Below are 20,088 nucleotides of genomic sequence, written 5' to 3'. Positions count from 1 at the left end.
GGCTAGTGATTTATTTGTTGCATGTAAGGTCTGTTTGGTAGCAGCTCAAAGATAAATTACAGAAAATACCAAACAAACAAAGTAATGCTTGCTTTTTCCAATCAAAGTCGTCCATAATTGGAGGTAAGTACCCTACCCATTAATCAAAGGTAAGTACCAAACATTTTAGTCAAAGGAAAAGTACCACCAACACACATAAATCAAGCAAGTAATCATGAGTGGGAAATGAGCATGGGCTCTTCCCTTTGTTGCTAATGAGCGGTTGGAAATGAATGTACCAACTCCTCCAATTTTGGAATGGGCCACTCTCTTGACTGAATTTGACCTACCTAGTGCTAATTAATGGGAGTAATTATTGTCACACTGAACAATCTTAGCATCATACTCCCTCCGTCCCACACGTTAATTGCTCACTTTGATTCCAGTACGAGTTTTAAGAAATGTGAAGAAAATTGGGCTAAAAAAGTTAGTGAACATGAGGCTCATTTTTATTCATTGGTTTTATAATAAAATGTGAGTGGAATAAATTAATAAAATGTGAGGCTTATTTATCATATATAGTCAAAGTGAAAGTGGACAATTACTTAAGGACAAATGAAAATAGTAAAAATAGATAATTAATAGGGACAGAAGTGAGTGTTAACATGGATACATATTTTAACATATAGTGTTGAAACTAGAAGTGGTGACATGATGAATATGTGCTAGTAGCCCCGACAAATGTCTAATCTAATCATAGATTTTCATCTCTCAATAGCTCTATTTGGATTTGACCAAATTAATCTTATCACGCCTGTTCACCACTTGCAACCATTTTTGTGATAACACGTTATTCATATATTCACCCACTTTCAAAAGAGGCACTCTTTGATTTTTTTAACCAATCGATTCACTGTTTAGTGTTGGGGTACAATTGCTTTATGCAAATCTTAGCAAAGTAGTAATTTGGTACTAGGAATCATTTCTAATTTTATGCAATAAAGAGTAAATTGATGAATGAAAGATATCAATTAAAAGAAGAAAAGACACACTTAGTTGTGAACTTTTGATAAACGTTTCTTGTTTTTATTACGTCGAGAGTTCAAGTTATCATAAGAATACAAAAAGAATTATTATTAATCCTCTTTATATAAAAATAGAGTACGACAACAAGAAAGAAAGAATGGTGGTCGGGCTACTAAGGGTATCTGCACTAATTAAGCTCATGGCCCTGCCCAAGTCACAAAACTTGGCCAAGGCCAAGAAACTTGGTCATGCCACAAAAATACTTGTCTATCCTAACAGTGGACAAGCCCAAGTCTCCAAATTAATTTTTTTTTCATATTTTATATATTTTAATTTAACTAGAATAAAAATTATCGAATTATAATAATTATAAAAAAATGCATAATTTAAGAAAAAAATATTAAAACCAAATATTCTCCACTTTGCATTTTGTGATTATAAAAATTGTAGAGTGGTATAAAATGTGTGTGATGTAAAAATGTATGGAATGAGGTTTTTATAATTTTTTTTTGAAAATATTAAAAAAAAAAATTGAAAATGGGTGAGTCACGGTTCTCGGCCGCCACAATAGGGAGCCGCAGTCATGGCTCTCCCATGGACGCCCCCCTCCCCCCTGCGGCCCTGCATGGCTCTCGTAATAGGGAACCGCGACAGAGCCACACGCGAGCCACGAGCCGCGGCTCCCCTGTTGGAGACACTCTAATGAGGATGGATTTTTCAGGGTTGGCTAGCTAGTGAAATGTGTACCATCATTATGAATATTAAACTACGTGTTAGGACAAGTATACCTTAAAAACTAATTTGATTTTCTTTTGAATGAAAGTTTAGGACTTGGAACATTATTTATATGAATCTGGCACAAATCTATATTTCAGGACATAATTGGAAACTAGGGAATTTTGAGGGGCGACTTGGTATAATATGGTTATCTTGAGGGATGTCAATGTAGCCCGCAACCCGTGGGCTGGCCCAAATAACCCGCCAAATTTATAGGGTGAAATTTCTAGCCCGATAAAATTAAAACCCGATTAGCCCGCACCCGATTAACCCGCGGCCCGTTAGGGCCAAACCCGAAAACCCGATGGCCTGGCCCGAAAAACCAATAAAATTTCTATTATTCTATTTTTTACTCCTAACTTGACACTTCATTGATTAATTTTATAATATAGATAACTAAAAAAATAACTTTCAATTTTATATTAAATATACAAATTATATATTGAATATTTATTAATATAATAATTATAAATAAATAAAAAACTTCAAATTCACTTAAAAAAATTATTTAAATTTCTAAAATATGCATTAAAATTTCACGATATATCTCAAATATTAGTATTTGATCATGTTTTTTTTTTATTGAGTTTGAGTATATATCTCAAATTTATCATAATTAAATATTTTACATTTTATGAATATAATTAATTTTTATCATTATTTGTTGGATTGATCGCTTGTTAATCTTATCGGTAGCAACCCGATTAGCCCGCTGGGCTAGCCCAAAACCCGAACTTTTAGGGTTAGGGTTAAACTGGTATAACCCGAAAGAATTCACAACCCGATTAGCCTGCCGCACCCGATTGACCCGCAACCCGAGTAGGGCCGGCCCGAAACCCGATTGACTGGCCCGATTGACATCCCTAATCTTAATATACAATTGCAGAATTTAAATGTAACCGCAATAACGTTGGGAGTATTAATGACTTAAGAGTAGCATTTACGTATTTTCCCATAAATTTCTTAATTTTTCTCAAGTTCAGTGATACGGAATGTTTGATAGTATTTTAATTTGACCATGTCAAGTTCTCATATTGTAAAAACTAAAAAGTGATAGTAAAAGTAGGTAGTTGTATATTTTTATCAACTAGAATGAGATGAAATTTTACGTGTGAGATCAAGGAGAACTTTGATCTCGGCCTTGACTTTGAAAAGAAACCCCCCAAGCATTACTAACCATAACCATTACTACGTAGTAACTTTAGACATGGTAAACATTTGTCTTATGCAGAATGGACATTCATATATACTAATTTTAGTAGAAAAGGAATTAAAACTTCACTAAATCCTATCTGGGTTTCGAAAGATACCAAATGATGCTTCAGCAAGAGGATCAAGCAACTGACCAATGAAGAGTACTACCCTACTCATATCCTCTCTAATGGTGAAGACGAAAGGATGGTTCGCCACGAATCTCAGCCCCGGCCTCTTATCCATCACCGCACAGGCCAAACCTATGCCCGCAGACACTGTCTCTCCCTCAGCCTCGGTGCCCACCTCGTCCACCACCACAAGCGCCCTAAGCAGTACCTCGCCAACCAAACATTCGTCCACAATCTCAGCCATACCGCCCTCAAAAAGATCCACCACTCCCATCTCCTTCAACACCGTAGAAGCCTCCAACTCGAAACCTATCTTAAACTTGGGTATGCGGAATTCATCAAGAACCATTGCCTCCTCGTGAGGGAGATGGCTGTCTACAAACCCGAGCTCGCAGCAGATTCTCTCAATCAAATATGGCAACCCGTCTTTGGCATCCGGAAGGTAGATGTACATGGAGAATCTTCGCTTGTCGACGCCCGCAACGTAAGGTAGCTTCAACACTTTGAAGCCGTCGAACGTGCCAATGCGCTGCCTGTACTGGCTGGTCATGAAGGGGGCGAAAATTGCGGTGCCGTTTAAGAGGTGAAACCCAGCATTTCTTGTTAGGCTTGCGTCGAATTCTTCACTCCATGTTCCTTTGAAACAAACTGCGTCTGCGAAGACCATTCTTGGCACGTGGCACTTCCAATATAATAGTATAGCATAAGTCACAATTTTCAATAAATACAATGGACAGTTATTTTGAAAGTGAGAACTACCAGGACACTGTTTTGAAAGGCGGGGTTGAGCGTGTGGCCCCAATCGGGCCAGACGCCGCCCTTGATCGACAAGTGGGGCCCACCGAGGTGGCTGCCATTGGCGAGAATCTTGAAGAGAAGGTGCTTGTAGAAGGGCTCGAGGTGCTCCACGCGCTCTGATTGGAGATACGTTAGGAGTTGGGCGCATATGGAGCCGCTCGACGCGAAGGCGAGCTGACATAGCGCGGTGTGGATGGAGACCGGTGAAACGACAACGTTTTTGGTTTGGTTGTCGTCGGCGGCGATCACGTGCTTCGCAATAGAGAGGTAATCGTCTCTGGCTATCTCCACCGATGGCGTTTGTTTGTTGAGAGATAATGCCGCCATCCGCCTCAAGCCAATTTTGAGCGACATTGATGGCTTCACCTGTTAGAATAATTGAATGAACAATTACATAAAGCTCTCTATGATGATTAACCGAGAACAACAGAGAAGGAGATAAACTGTAGAGCGGAAGCGTACCTTGATTCATAATGAATTGAACGGCGGAATTGCTTTGCAGCGGCTATGGATCTTCCAAACGATCAGAGACATTCTTTGCAATAGTCTGCCGAGAGAATACAGAGATATCGAATGTTCTTCTGACGTCTGGGGACCATAACCCTAGCTTATATTTATATTAAATATAAACCCCTTTATTTTCTATTCGGTCCCTCATCAAATAAAAAATCACTTTATGGTATCTACACTTATTTCCATAACAATTAAATACACTTTAGCCCAAACTTTAATCTTTATTGGATCACTTTAATTGGACAACTGAAAGATAACCATTCACTTTAAATTAGTCATGTGGAAGCCCAAATTTCTAACAATCTCCCACTTGGGCAACACATGACACCAAATAAATGTGTACAAACCGAATGAGCGCTCAAAAGTGCTATCACATAGTGTATTTCCGAACAATCTTATTATCAACCATATCGACATAGGACTAAAGGGGCAGTCACCATATTTTTTCATGATTAAACCCATCAGTAATCACATATGCAAATATAATCAACAACAGATCAATTATGGAGTGTAGCATGAAAATTTCATGCAAGGTGATCATACATGCCTATTTCCAACTGGTCCTCCCAAATTGAGATCAAACCAAAAATAATGGACAAAACATAATACTTTATTTCTGCAGAGAATAACATGAGTTTTATAACTACAAGTTCAAAACACAATATAGAGCAATAACCAAAACTACTCCCACTAAACGGAAGTATCCTTAAACAACATAACACCCATTTGGGCTACATGCCCGTGAAAGACCTTGAGTGATAGTCCTTTAATGATTGGATTTGTAATCATCAAATCCATCCCTTGTGCTCTATATGTAGTTGTCCATTCCGAACCCTTTATTTAACAACCAGGAAGCTCCTGTTGTTTTAGAATATAATACTGCAGAGTTATTGTCACAACATAACTTAAGTGGTCTTTCAATACCTTACAATATGCAGCCTAGTGACAAAATTTCACAGTCATATTCATTAACTAGATGCCCCAAAACAAGTTACGAATTCTGTTGTCATGGCAGAAGTAGCTACAAGTGTTTGCTCAACACTTCTCCACGAAATGGCTCTACAGCCAACAGACACACGTAACCTAAAATGGATCCTTTACTGTATTGGCATCTAACAAAATCAGAATCAAAATGCCTAAAGATCTCTCCAAATGATCTGATTTTCTGTATGCGAGCATGTAATGCTTAGTTCTCTATAAATATCTCATAACCCGTTTTGCTGCTTCCTAATGATCCATATCGGGTTATTGAAATATCTGCCCAACATATAAACAATTAAAACCAAATTGGGTCTAATACACACTTGAGCACACATTAGGCTCCCAATCACCGAAGCATATGGAACCTTCTGCATTTTCTAAATCTCAAGATTTATCTTAGGGCACTGAATGAGACTAGGTTTGTCTCCTTTAGTCATAAAGGTATTTCTTTACTTGCAATTATGCATCTCAAATAATTTAGGCACCTTTTCATTATATCCCTTCTGTGACAATCGAAAATTATTTCGTTCGATTCCAAATACAAAAGAGGCTTCCCCAAGATCTTTCATATCAAATTTCTTCGAGAGAAAATTCTTGGTGTTAGTGCAACATATCCTTATCGAAAGTTATTTCTTTCAATTCCAAATACAAAAGAAGATGCATTTGCTCCCACTGAACTTGTGATACACACAACCATCAATAGCATTCTTTCTGAATCCAAATGAAAGAACTACTTCATAAAATTTGTGGTACCATTGACGAGAGTCTTAATTGAGGTTGTTGAGATTGACTTTAAATGATATCATCCACATGAGATTGAATGTTTACAACAATATCATCTTGAGGTTCTTAATATGCTTCTTCTTCAATGATAGTAATTGATACCTGATCATTGTCAGAAGCAGTAGTAGGTGTCTATACAGACTCCTCCTCAAAAGTAATGTTTCTTAACACATTTTTCCCCCCAAACTCAACATCCTCAAGGAATACTATATTTCTCGTCCCAAAAATTAGTTCATTTTGTGGGATCATAAAATTTATAACCCTCTAAATTTTTCTGGAAGACCAAAGTGAGAATATATGCTACAGTCTTTAATGCCTCTCCCTAAAGCGAATGCGACAAGGAAGAATGATAAATCATACTCCTTCACATATCTTTAAGAGTTTTATTTCGTCTTTTAGCTACACCACTCATGCTAGGCGATCCCGACATGGTGTACAAAAGGACGATCCCACACTCTTCCAAATAGAAGGCAAAATGTCTTTGACATTGTTCACCTGAGCAGTCATTTCTGTCGTAGTATTTGCCACCACGGTCAGATTTGACTTTCTTAATGCCTTTGTTGAGTTGGAGCTCAACATCAGCCCTGAATATTTTGAACTTGTCTAAAGCCTCAGACTTTTAATAGATTAAATGTAGGTGCCCAAAACAAGAATATTCATTTGTGAATGATATAAAATATTGTTGATCATTCCAAGAAACCGAAGTGAATGAACCACAAATGTCCGTATATATCAATTCTAAAATGTATAGCTCTATTGGCACCTAATTTCTTAAGTTTGGTCTGCTTTCCTTCGATACATTAAACACACAAATCAAGTTCTGAAAAGATAAGTGTATTCAATACAACATATGACACAAGTCTCACAATCTTTTATTTTGAGATATAACCAAAACACTTGTGTCATAAATTAACCAAATTCTAATTATTTAATTTGCTTAGTCCCTTTTGATTCAACATGTAAAGCTTCTGAATATGAAGTAACATAATTGAGCATACAAAGATTGTTATATGCAATTAAGGAAACAGTGCCCACAATACTAGAATTATTTGAAGGAAGAACTTTACTATTTTTGAATGAACTAGAGAAACCAAATTTGTCCAAAGCAGAAATAGAAACCAAATTTTGTCTAAAAGACAGTACAATAAAGTATCCTTCAAAGACAGAATAATTCCAGTCTTTAATAACAATCTACAATGCACAATAGTCTCTACTTCCACCGATTTGTCATGTCCCACATAGATGTATCTTTCACCATCAATTGACTTTCAGTAGCTCAGACAACCTTGCATGATAACCTTATGTGAGTAGTAGCACCAGAACCTACCCACTAAATATCATTAGATACTAAATCCAAATTAACTTTAGAACATACTAAAACAAGAATTGTAACTTCCTTTGCACACCATGCGTGATATTTACAATTCTTCTTTTTATATTCATGTTTACCACAAAAGAAACAACTATCATTATCTTTATGTTTTTCTTTTGTGATGAACCTTTATCCATAGTAGCATTCTCAATACACTCTCTTAATGCCCTTTTACTTTATTTCTTGAGATACTGACCAGATGTGCAACACCAAATGCACACAAGTCTTTAAAATTCAAGCTTTAGTGAAGCAACGTGAGACATTTGCATAATGTGCTCCCTTATATTGCCCTTGCCCTTATATAACGTTCCTTAATTTCGGCAAGGTATTCACTGGCTTAGTGATATACTTAGCTGCAGCGCCTCGAAAGGCTTTTGGGATGCTACACCTAATGATCAGTAGACTTACACGATTCGAGTATCCCTACTTCTCGTAGTTTCTCCTTTGATAAGAAGTACTATCGTCCGTAGGAGAAGTATGTTGCTCAATCCTTAGCGCGTAATCCAGATCCATGCAACCCAGAGCAATCAAAATATAATCTTTGCGATCCTTAAAATTTGACCCATTCAACACTGGTATATTGTTCATGTTGGAAGAAACTACAGAAGTAGACATCATAATTGAATAGAGAACAAAACCAAATAAATTGTCATGCTCACATCATAAAATTCAAATAAAATGGTAACATCTCGAGGTACCGACACAACATTCATACCAAGTCTTTGGACAGTAATATGAACTTGTAAGTGGTAACCTCTATGTAGTGATCAAACACTGACAATAAGATCATGTCAAGTAATGTCCACCTTTGGGCATCACAATTACTTACACAAAAACTGGATAATTGTCACCCATTTATCACCACAGATATGTATGTATCTCGTGCCAAATAATGGGGCCGACTAATATCCGCATTAAAAATACACACACATCACCGTCCTAATATTCGCAATAAAGAAGTCTAGACAAGAGAGGTTACTTTTGCAACGTCTTGCTTCGACTAATCCACTTTGAACATTAGTAAAACATTACGAGGTTCCGAGCACAACATCCATATCAAGTCTTTAGACAGTAATGTGAACTTGCAAGTGGCAACCTATATAGTGATCAACCACTGACAATAAAATCATGTCAAATAGTGTCCACCTTTGGGCATCACACTACTTACACGAATAATTGTCACGTATTTATCACTAAAGATATGTGTGTATTTCGTGCCAAATATTAATCTTCCTTTGGGCCGACTAATATCCGCATTAAAATACACACATCAATAAAAGGAACATGAGATGCACCAAAATTATTGAATTTAAAATTTTAAAACTGAATACAAACGCTTGCAAGCAAGTCGTTGATAATTTTCCGGAATACAGTGGCTAGCCAACGAGTCACTGGGTTCGCGCACCTCGCGAACTCAGCAAGTCGCTGAATCCTGACGGCCAACCCTATAGCTCCCCAGCAAATCGCAAATTGCTGACTCCTAATGGGATTCCATATAATTTTTCCAAATCCAATTTTCACTAAAATCGACAAAATCCAAATTTTAATGTTTCCAAGAACGTAACCAACGAACATAACAACAAAAAAACAACAACATCAAAATAGCCAAAACAAATTCATAAAATAAGCAAGAACAAAACCAAATATATGCAGGTTTACAGCAACAGCCAAACCGCGGAATACGCTAATTCAAGAATTTAATTAACCATCACATAAACAAATTCTCAACGAATTCTCAATCATCAACCAAAAAAAAAGGTCCCTATACATGTAATTCCTAATCCTCTAAGGTCGACGGAACAAAAAATTAATATTCCACAACCCCACAAAAGCAAAACCGAGATTTTCAATATTAATGGCTAAGCTTATCGACGAACATGTAATTCTACATATTCAAACAACCTTAAATCAAATCAAATAATTTTCCGTAGCAATGAATTATCAATTCAAACAATAAACAAACCGCACAGAACCCATATTATATCTAATCATCTACTACACATCAGTTTTGAATTCGCGTGAATTCATATTTGATCAAAACCAAAGTATTAGAAATATATAAACAATTAATTTAACCGGCGGCTTTTTATGAATAAAACCCTAATATCCACATAATTGATTCTTTATTTCCAAACGAACAGAAAAATAAACCTTAATTTTCCTTTCTCCGATTCTCAGAGAATCATCAATAGAGTGGCTCTGATACCACTTGTTAGAATAATTGAATGAACAATTACATAAAGCTCTCTATGATGATTAACCGAGAACGACGGAGAAGGAGCATAAACTGTAGAGCGGAAGCGTACCTTGATTCATAATGAATTGAACAGGCGGAATTGCCCGGATTATAATTCAATTTTATTTTTTTATAATTTAATATACTAAAAAATCTAATTTATTGAATTAATTTTGAATTAAAGTAAAATAGTTTGAACATTGAGTGATTTTTAGATTTAAATGTTTAATCTGTGATACTTTGAATCTACAATTATTTCCCTAATCCATTTTTTATGAACTAACTACAATGAGTAGAACATCATAAGTTTGTTTTTAGTTTTAAAAATAACTTATACAAATACAATAGCATTTCATATGATATTTATTACAAATTTATGTAACAATTCAACATATGATTTTAACATATTTGTGAATAATTTATTAAGTGTTCCCTATAAACCAAATAGTCACAACAATATCAATTAGAATTGGAAATTCCAATGAATACTATGTTTAGCCAAAAAAGGGAAAATGAAATTCAATTTTAAAACTCATTTTTTTAAAAAAATTGCTAAAGTTTAGAACTCCTATTTTTGTATTAGTAAAAAATTGCTAACATAAACTAGTCGACCCGACCTACTACACTTGACATCACTCTTATCCATATATGAATATTATTGTATTGTTGGTTTGTATTTTGTGTATTTATTTTAAATTTTAGGTATTATTTGTTATAATTCTAGATGTTGGATTATTATTTTTTTAGTATTGAACTATTTAAAATTATAAATAAATTTGGATTAAAATTACACATCGGTTCCGGTTCGGAACCGGAATCGACCGGTTTTTAACCGGCCGGTTCTAAACCGGAACCGATCGGTTCCGGTTCCGGTTCCGATTCTTGAATTTATGAAAATTTAAAACCGGTTATCCGGTCAACCGGTCCGGTTAGAACCGGAACCGGCCAAATAAGCAGGCCTACCAGCAACAGAATGCGGCCAATTTTGAGAAACATTGATCAATTCGACAACAACAGAGAAGCAATAACCTATAGTTAAATTGAGACAATCATCAATTTGATCAAATTAAAATCATAGAAATCGCCGATCATGAAGAGCAGAACGAAACCACGATATACACTCATTCAAGTTATATAGATGCAGATAGAGAATAAGCAAGCAAATGCAGACCAATACTTTGACGGAAATTGTAACATTGAAAGTAGAAAAATGTGGAGAATTGCTAAAGCAAACCGACGAAAGGAAGAGAGGAATCACCTAGGGCAGACGATCCATGGCGGAACGAAATGAGTGAGAGGAAAAACAATTGCCAGAAAATTCGACTTCTTCCGCAAGCTAAAAGGACAGCGTCTCCCTCTCTCTCTATGTATATCCTTCCTCGCCGTTGCAGACTCTGCCACTCTACACCGGACTCCAAATTTCCTTCCAATTTCATTTAATTTCCTTAAAAAACTGCAAAAAAGGCTCAAATGTTTATGAGTTTAATAGCCAGAATTATGTAAAGAAAAATTAATATTTTACTCCTTTAGATAGCCTTTTTATTTATTAATCAATAAACCCGTCAATATTTATAATTGTAACTTGAAGATACAACAATATTAAAAGAAATGCATAACATATTATACTCTTGATTAATTTATTTGATTCTTTCGCCTATTTGTATTTAAATGGATAATCTTCTGCTAAATTCTGATTTTGCATACCGACATAAAAAAAAAAAAAAAAAAAAAAAAACTAGCATGTAAATTATCGAATTATTCATTAAATATGAATTTTCAATCATTCAAGATTTCAGTACTAACACGACAACCTAACTAAATTACGTGACACAATTGAACAGTAATCTAAATGAACTACATTAAAGGCATCCAAACTAATACTCCCTCCGTCCACGAATAAGAGTCCTGATTTTCTATTTTGGTCCGTCCACGAATAAGAGTCCCGGTTCATAATTACCATAAATAGTAAAGAGACCCCGCAATTCCACTAACTCATTCCACTCACATATCATTTAAAACTAATATATACAAGTAGGACTCGTATTCCACTAACTTTCTTCCACCCACTTTTCTTAACATTTTCTAAAACCCGCGCCATTTAGAAATGTGACTATTAATCGTGGACGGAGTGAGTAATCGCATTATACTAATGAAATACTATCACTTGATCTGATTTATACCAAGAAAAAGAGAATGGGCTTGAAAGAAGAGATAATATAGAAAAGGGATATTTGCATCTAATATCATAAAACTTTTAAAAAGTTGGATTTTACCCACAAATTTTATAATAGGCAAATAATATCACGAACTTTACCTCGGGTTTGTTTTTTCTCACGAATGAAAAAATTCATGTTATTTTAATAGATTGAAGAACAATTTTGGAGGGTGTGCTTCAAGAAAAACTATCTTCAAAGGTTGAAAAACTTGAAGCTCTCAAAATTGTTGTCGAGAAATAACGAAAAAAAATCAGTATCCTTATATTATTTGTGAGAATTTTTTCATTTGTGGGAGAAAACAAACTCGGGGTAAAGTTCGTGATATTATTTGCCAATTTTAAAGTTCGTGGGAAAAACTCAACTTTTTAAAAATTTCATGTTATTAGATGTTAATATCCCTATAGAAAAAAAATGAGATAATTTGAAATTTGTGATTTATGAATAAAATTGAAAAAATAAGAGAGAAAACTAGAGGTCATTTAGGTTCGACGTATCAAGTCGGGGTGGTGAGAAAGTGAGCAAAATTTTGTTCTTCGATTGCTACTTCTTTATTTTCCAGCCTTTCGAACTTAGCCGATCCTCCTAGATTGGGCTTCTATTAAGTCCGCCTGTGTTGATAATTTAGATTATTAACGGAGATTTTACACTAAATTTAGCAAAGCTTGTCATCATTGTAAAAGAATTTTTTTTTTTAAATATAAACAAGATAAGGGCTTAAGCCCCTTTATCATATATACACATGCATTCACCAAGGACACCGGCAACGCATTTTTCCGGACGATTGTGTAATAGTGTTGACTAAATAAAAGAGGATTTTTAATTTGATACATTGATATGTCACACAAAGATTTGAATATGACCACGTTAATTTTTCAAACCTTTTTAAAAATTGACATAAAAGTATGTATTATTTATTTAAAAGACATGAAAATCCACGTGTTTGATCAGGGAGTCGAGGAGATCTTTGTCCTTTGATTCTGGGCTATTTATTGATTCATTCTTCATAAGTCAAGCTACTACTACATGCACATTATATCTATGAAACAGCAAGCTTGCCTTACCAAAACAGATTACTTGAAGAAGTTGGAGTCATAATTTGGTAACGAGGAGAGCGGTAATGGATCTAACATCGCCTTTGTCCGATTCTTGATCCATCAATGCAGCGTAGTGGTTGAACCAACATTGATTCTTGAATACACCTCACTGTTTTCGCAACCGGCGTCCCGTAGCTCCCGCTCGCATCGGCTCTGATCTCCATTTCAACCATCTCAACCATGAATCATCTCCGTTCGGAACGAACCCTCCTTCCTCACCTCGTCTTCCAACTCCTCCTTCGAATGCCTAGCTCTTGGGCTTCTTGGGCTTTTTACGTTTGTTTTTATTTATTTGTTTCAGTTTTATTTTATTACTCCTTCAATCACATAGAAATAAGCCATTATTTCTTTTTTTATCCAGTCTCATAAATAGTCCATAACCATTTATGGAAATATTTTTCTCCTTTTTTACTTTATCATTTATGGCCCACCATCCATTACACAATTTCAACTACTTATTATTCTTCTTTCTTATTTTACCATTTACATGTTAAAACTCGTGTCAAACCCAAATGACCTATTTCTATGAAGGGAGTATTATATTGGTGTCTCCACACTCCCATTTAATCACAGTCGCTTTTTTTACTGCATTGGAATATTTTTAGTTACTGTACATATTTTCTATGTTTCCATTTCATTTTGTTTCCTACTGATTATTTGTTAATTATCTATATGGTATTTCTAGCAAAATTATGTGACCAATTAAGTTAAAAGGAAATTAACCACATGGTATTTTAAGCAAGCTTATGTGACATGTATTCGTATGTAAATGCATAATCTTTTGTCAAATATTGATTTTGCACACTAAACTTAAAAAGAAATTAGCATGTAAATTATCGAATTATTTATTAAATACTAATTTTGCAACCATTCAAGATTTTAGTACTGATATGACAAACGGAGTAAATTACGTGGCACGATCAAACAACAATCCAAACGGCACAATATTAAAGGCATCCAAACTACATGGCATTATATTGAATGAAATACTCACTTGATCTATTTCATACCAAGAAAAAGAGAATGGGCTTAGAAGAAAGAGGCGATATAGAAAAAATTCAGAAGATTTGGAATTTGTGATTTATAAATAAAAGTGAAACAGAAAGAGAGAAAACGAGGGGTCATTTAGCTTCGATGCATCGAGTCAGACTGGTGAGAAGTGAGCAAAATTTGGTTCTTTGATTGCTACGTTTTTATTGTCCAATTTATCAAACCTAGTCGATCCGCCTAGATTGTGCTTCCATCAAGTCGCCTTGGGTTGATGAGGAGGACATCACATATTTAAAAAAACTCAAAGAAATTGTTCTACTGTTGTAGTCTCAAAATGGTGCATTTATTGCTTATCTTGTTTTTGTTTTATAAGTTGAACCGTGTAATAAACATGTTTAATTTGCATAATGATTTGGATCCTTCAGCGAACTACAAAATTTGCTTTACAAAAGTGAAGTATGAAAGGGCAATGATTGATTACTACTCCATATCCATAGCATTTAGAGTGAGGACTGTGCCACGTAGTTTCATCAACAAGCATGTTAATGTTGGAAGCATGATATGATTTTTTCCGTCTCTTTAAAAGAGTAATGGTTGACTCTAATGGTGACTTGAACCCGTGACTTCTTAGTTGAATGAGATGTATTTAGTATTTAATTAAGTAACGCTTCATCATCATCCACCGCTCTATGCAATCTTCATTCTCATCTTCTCACCAAACTCTTTAATTCTTTTCCTCAACCCATCCCCTTTCACCACCTCCTTAATAGTCTATCCATCTCATCCCCTCCATAAATCCCGTTTTTGCACTGCTACACTTGCACACCCGGCTGGGGCGGACGCAAAAAAAAGATCCACATGGGCTTTGTTTTCGATAATTTAAATTATTATAAGAGCTTTTACACTAAAATCTACATAAATTTTAGATAAGTTGTCATCATCTTAGACCATCTCCAACCGTACACCAAAACTCATTTTTGGTGTGGATAATTTCTCCAACCATACACTAAACTCAAATCTATTTTTGGATTTTTCAATAGAATAACACCAAATATGGTGTTTACTCCAAAATTTTGTTAGACAACTACTCATTAAATGGTGTAATAATGCTAATTGCTAACTAAATTTACAAATTCGTGGAACAGAGAAAAAAATGACTATTAAGGATCAAGGATTGCTAATTATAAAAAATTTACATTAGTGGAACAGAGAAAAAATGACTATTGAACGGCGCCGACGTTGACCGTTAAATATAGACGAAACAATTAATGTATGATTGATTGTGATCCGAGTTGAAATGTTCAGGATGTAAAAATTTAAAAGATAAAATCTATAACCAAAATTATAAAATGGGCATATGTTCATGACCAATTTTGACTTTATTCAATCCTATAGAACAAAACTTATGGCAACAAAGGTTTATGAATTAATTGTCAGTGCATAATGTCGTGTGAGAGGAAATAATGTGAGTTATAAGTATAAATAGAGTTTCTAAGCTTATGTGAGAATCCAACCTTTTTTACATTGTATTGGACATTGTGTTACGGACTCAATTCTCATATCGGTTGTGAGAACAATTGGTGTGGGGTATATAGACTAAATGAGCTCTCTCACCTAACAGGCTAGTCTTTTGGGCTGAGTTCTCCTGTTTAGTCTGTATCAATTGGTGCTTTCATTGAGAGCCCAAACGGCTCGGAGTGGTGGCCGGGCAATGAACTCGCCGTGACCAACGAGTGCGTTTGGGGCCGACTCGGAGTGGTGGCCTGACAAAGAATCCGCCGTGACCAACGTGGCCGTGACCAACGAGGAACTCGGAGTGGTGGCCTGGCAAAGAACCAGCCGTGACCAACGAGGACGTTGGCCTTTAAAGGAAGGTCGAATGTTACGGACTCAATTCACACATCGATTGTGAGAACAACTAGTGTGGGGTATATAGACTAAATGAACTCTCTCACCTAATAGACTAGTGTTTTGGGATGAGTTCTCTTATTCGGTATGTATCACCGATATTGCCCAGCAATTTTTGCTTTCTAATTAGATGAGTGATCATGTTTTCCCCCCAACAGAAATCTTTTGTAGTAGAATTTTTAAAACTATCTTTTTATATAATGATAGATAGACGATAGATACGTAATCTCCTATAGTGTGAATTTTTAGTTAATTTATTCGTTGTACTTATTAGATAACAAACACTAGGCATGACACGCGTTAACAATTTATGTACGATATAACTATAAACTACAGTATCAAAGAAATAAATGTTTTAAATGGACTTGGAATCGTTACATGGAGTACTACTATATACTCCCTCCGTCCCCAATTAGGAGTCACACTTTGATCGGACACGGATTTTAAGAAATATGAATAAAAGTTGGTTCAAAAAGTTAGTGGAGTGTGAGACCCATTTTTTATATTGGTTTTATAATAAAATGTGAGTGAATTGAGTTAGTGGAATGTATGACCAACTTACTATTTATGGCAAAAATAAAGTGTGACTCTTAATTAGGGACGGACCGAAATGGAAAAGTGTGACTCTTAATCGGGGACGGACGGAGTATAACTATAACATTAACATATGGCTATAGCAACGAATTTTATACGAATCATTAGTAAATACTTCATTCGTCGCAAAAAAGTAGATACTCCCTTCGTTCCACAGTAATAGTGGCATTTCATTTGCACACTAATTTTAAAAAAATAATTATAAATAGTTAAAGTGGAGAAAAAGTAAAGTAAGAGAGAGAATATTGTAGATAAGACTCTTCTCTACATTATTCTCTCTCTTACTTTACTCTCTCATCATTTTTTCAAAACGAGTGCAAAAAATGAAATGACTCTATTACTGTGGAACGGAAGGAGTACTGTTTTATTAAATTTTGGTTAGTCTCATATAAATCGTTCATTTCTATTTTGTGTAATTTCTTTTTTATATAATGAGGTGGATTTCATTTTCTATTAATATTATTACAATCACTTTTTCTTTTCATCTCTCTAATACATTACTAATTATACATTAAAAATTTGTGTCATTTGAAAAGTGTATTATTATTGGATGAATGGAGTATATAACAAGGGAATAACTTAATCACTCTAAATAAAAACAAGTCTATGCATATATATAAAACATAGGATATTTACTTGTAAATTCATACTCCCTCCGTTTCATACAAGCTCTAATATGACTTACTCCCTCCGTTCCATAGTAATGGAGTCGTTTCTTTTTAGCATGAAGATTAAGAAAAATTTTGTTATGGAGATGACTTTATTAAAGGGAGATGAAGAGAGAAAAAAGTAAAAGAGAGTAAAGTATGTGTGGAAAAATGTGTTGACTTTTACTAAAAAAGGAAATGACTCTATTACTGTGGAACGTACCAAAACGACAAAATGACTCTATTACTATGGAACATAGGAGTAATATAAATTTAACAAATAAAATTATTTAATTTAGCATAACACGATGTTGTTTCATTGCTTAAAATGCTACGTCGTTTAAAATGACATTTGATTGCATTATGTAAGTAAGTCATCAAGCTACGTTAATCTTGATCGGTGGAAAAATCAAAACAACTCAATTGTTTCTTAAGAATTATAAAGCTATTATATAAAAACCCAATTTGGCAAAAATTTAGAAACTTAGAGGAGTGCAGGCATAGGTTTCAATTCAACTCATAATATTGAATGCAACATTCTCACGTAACCTTTATCTATGTACTATAAAAGCTTCCAATAGTTAGGCATATCTATCTCAACAAACCACTAGTCAATGCAACATTATTCCTCAATTCAACTGGAGAAGGACTCAAATGTTATAGAAATGTGACACAAGACTGTCAAAACGAAGCTTTTGAAGCTCTATGTCAAGATACTTTTGCCAAAGTTGGACGTAGCTACTATTGTTGTGACCAAATTTATAATGAAACTGAAAGGTTTTGTGTGACTGGATGTGTGATTGATGAAGCGGTGTGCCGCTCCGCTGCAATTCGTACCGAGTTACAATTGATAACATTTATAATTATTGTAATTTATGCGATGAAAAATGGTCAACAAATGGTCAACCCGAGTTGAAGTGATTTATTTATGGATAAATTTGTTTATACGAATATAAAATTATTAAGAGAAATATATTAGTCAAAGTAAATTAATAAAATTATTTGTTTGCTTTGATTTGGTGGCAAAAGTTAGTTACTACAGTATGATGCTATAGGAAAATAACTGAACTTGATTCAGGCTAAATTTTTAAGTTTGTGCACTTTTGACCCAATATTACAACGAGATTAAAATTTGAAATGCCTAAATATTAACGTCGGTCAAGCAATTTGAACTTCATCGGGCGTGAACTTTAAATCACTTAAAAAAAAGTTCAATTATGTACGATTATCACTACCATTTGTTTATTTACTGGTTGGGCTTTAATGGGCTAACTTAGTTAATTTAATGGGCTGGGTTGATATAAATGCAGCCTATTGATTTATCGAAATGCCCAAACTATATTGAAATTTTTTAACTAGTAGTAGTATTAGAAGAGTAGTGATAAAATGCAAACTCATATATTATACAGACTTAAAACTTTTCAATATAATATCAACATAATGCCAATATAATGTCAACACAGTGTAAAATTTCAAGATTTTGATGTCAACACAATTTCAATACAATGTCAACACAATTTCAACACAACATCAACGTTGACATTGTGTTGACATTATATGTTGCTATCATTTTATCATCTGTTGATATTTTTTAACAGTCCAGATCATAGTTTTGAATTTGTACAATATTTAGAGTTTTCATTTGATCACATTCCAGTTCCAGTAGTAGAAATAGTATCTGCTGTGAATTTATAAATTTTCTGACATAGACATTTACCGGGCCTTCTAATCATGGGAGATCCGCTTTAAAAAATGCGTTAAAATAATGAACTAACTCAATTATCTTATATTTTTACGAACGTAATAATCGATGGGACATTTGACAAAGGATGTCTTGAAATAATATTCGCGGACGGACCAAAATTAAAAAAAGGGACCCTTCTTCTCTCTTACTTTACCAATTGTGCATTAAAATCCGTGTCGTTTCAAAGGTTTCTATTTTTAAAATACGAAGGTAGTATGATTTTGCAACCAATGAAGATTTCAGTAATGACATGACAATCTGAATAAATTAGTACATTACACTATCGAACAACAATCCGAACGACACCACATTAAATTCAACCAAACGACGTCACATTATACTGAATGGAATACTATCACTTGGAATTTGTGATCGATGAATAAAATTGAAAAAGAAAGAGAGAAAACGAGAGGTCATTTAGGTTCGACGCATCAACTCAGGCAGAGGAGAAAGTGAACAAAATTTGGTTCTTCGACTGCTACGTCTTTATTGTCCAATTTATCGAACCTACTGATCCTCCTAGATTGTGCTTCCATCAAGTCCCCATGTGTTAATGTTGACGGGGTCGTCACATACTGAGAAAATCTCAAAGATATGTTTCTACGTTTGTAGTATCTAAGTGGTACACTTATTGCTTATCTTGTTCTTGTTCTATCTTGCTGAATTGTTAAAAAACTTACTTAATCTAACTTTACCCCAAGTATGATTATTGCAGACTATGTAAGTTGATTAATTTGTAGCCTTCAGCGTAGCACAAATTTTATTTTACAAAATTGAAGCATGGGAGAGCAATAACTGATTACTATCAATAACATTCAGAGCGAGGAATGTGTCATGTAGTTTTGGTAGCAAGCATGTTAATGTCAAAGCTTGATTGAGTACATATTCAGATTAAATCAATAGTTCACAAATAGGTTTTAAAATTGTTATGCAAAAAATTTGCGAAAGAATTTACATGAAAACTACATATGCCACGTAATATAGTTAATAAACTAGTAAGTCGGTATTGAAATCACTGATTGTAAAACAATATTAAATCAACAATTTAATATTTTACATACAAGTTTCAAAATTAATATGGAAAATTATAATTTAATGAAAGTTTTTA

The 20,088-nt window shown here is 34.4% G+C and overlaps 1 protein-coding gene across 1 annotated transcript; it reads right to left on the bottom strand.

Annotated features, from left to right (window-relative positions):
* Positions 1-3,063: 3,063 nt before the first annotated feature.
* On the bottom strand, positions 3,064-4,256 carry LOC125209353 (serpin-ZX-like). The gene is made up of 2 exons (XM_048108953.1): positions 3,864-4,256; positions 3,064-3,786 (listed from the first exon to the last, which is right to left on the bottom strand). Exons 1-2 carry the CDS (start codon positions 4,254-4,256, stop codon positions 3,064-3,066), a joined length of 1,116 nt encoding a protein of 371 aa, XP_047964910.1.
* Between the last annotated feature and the right edge of the window lie 15,832 nt (positions 4,257-20,088).

This window comes from Salvia hispanica, chromosome 3, assembly GCF_023119035.1.
Source record: "Salvia hispanica cultivar TCC Black 2014 chromosome 3, UniMelb_Shisp_WGS_1.0, whole genome shotgun sequence".
Taxonomy (NCBI): Eukaryota; Viridiplantae; Streptophyta; class Magnoliopsida; order Lamiales; family Lamiaceae; genus Salvia; species Salvia hispanica.
This window is presented reverse-complemented; position numbering and strand designations above follow the sequence as displayed.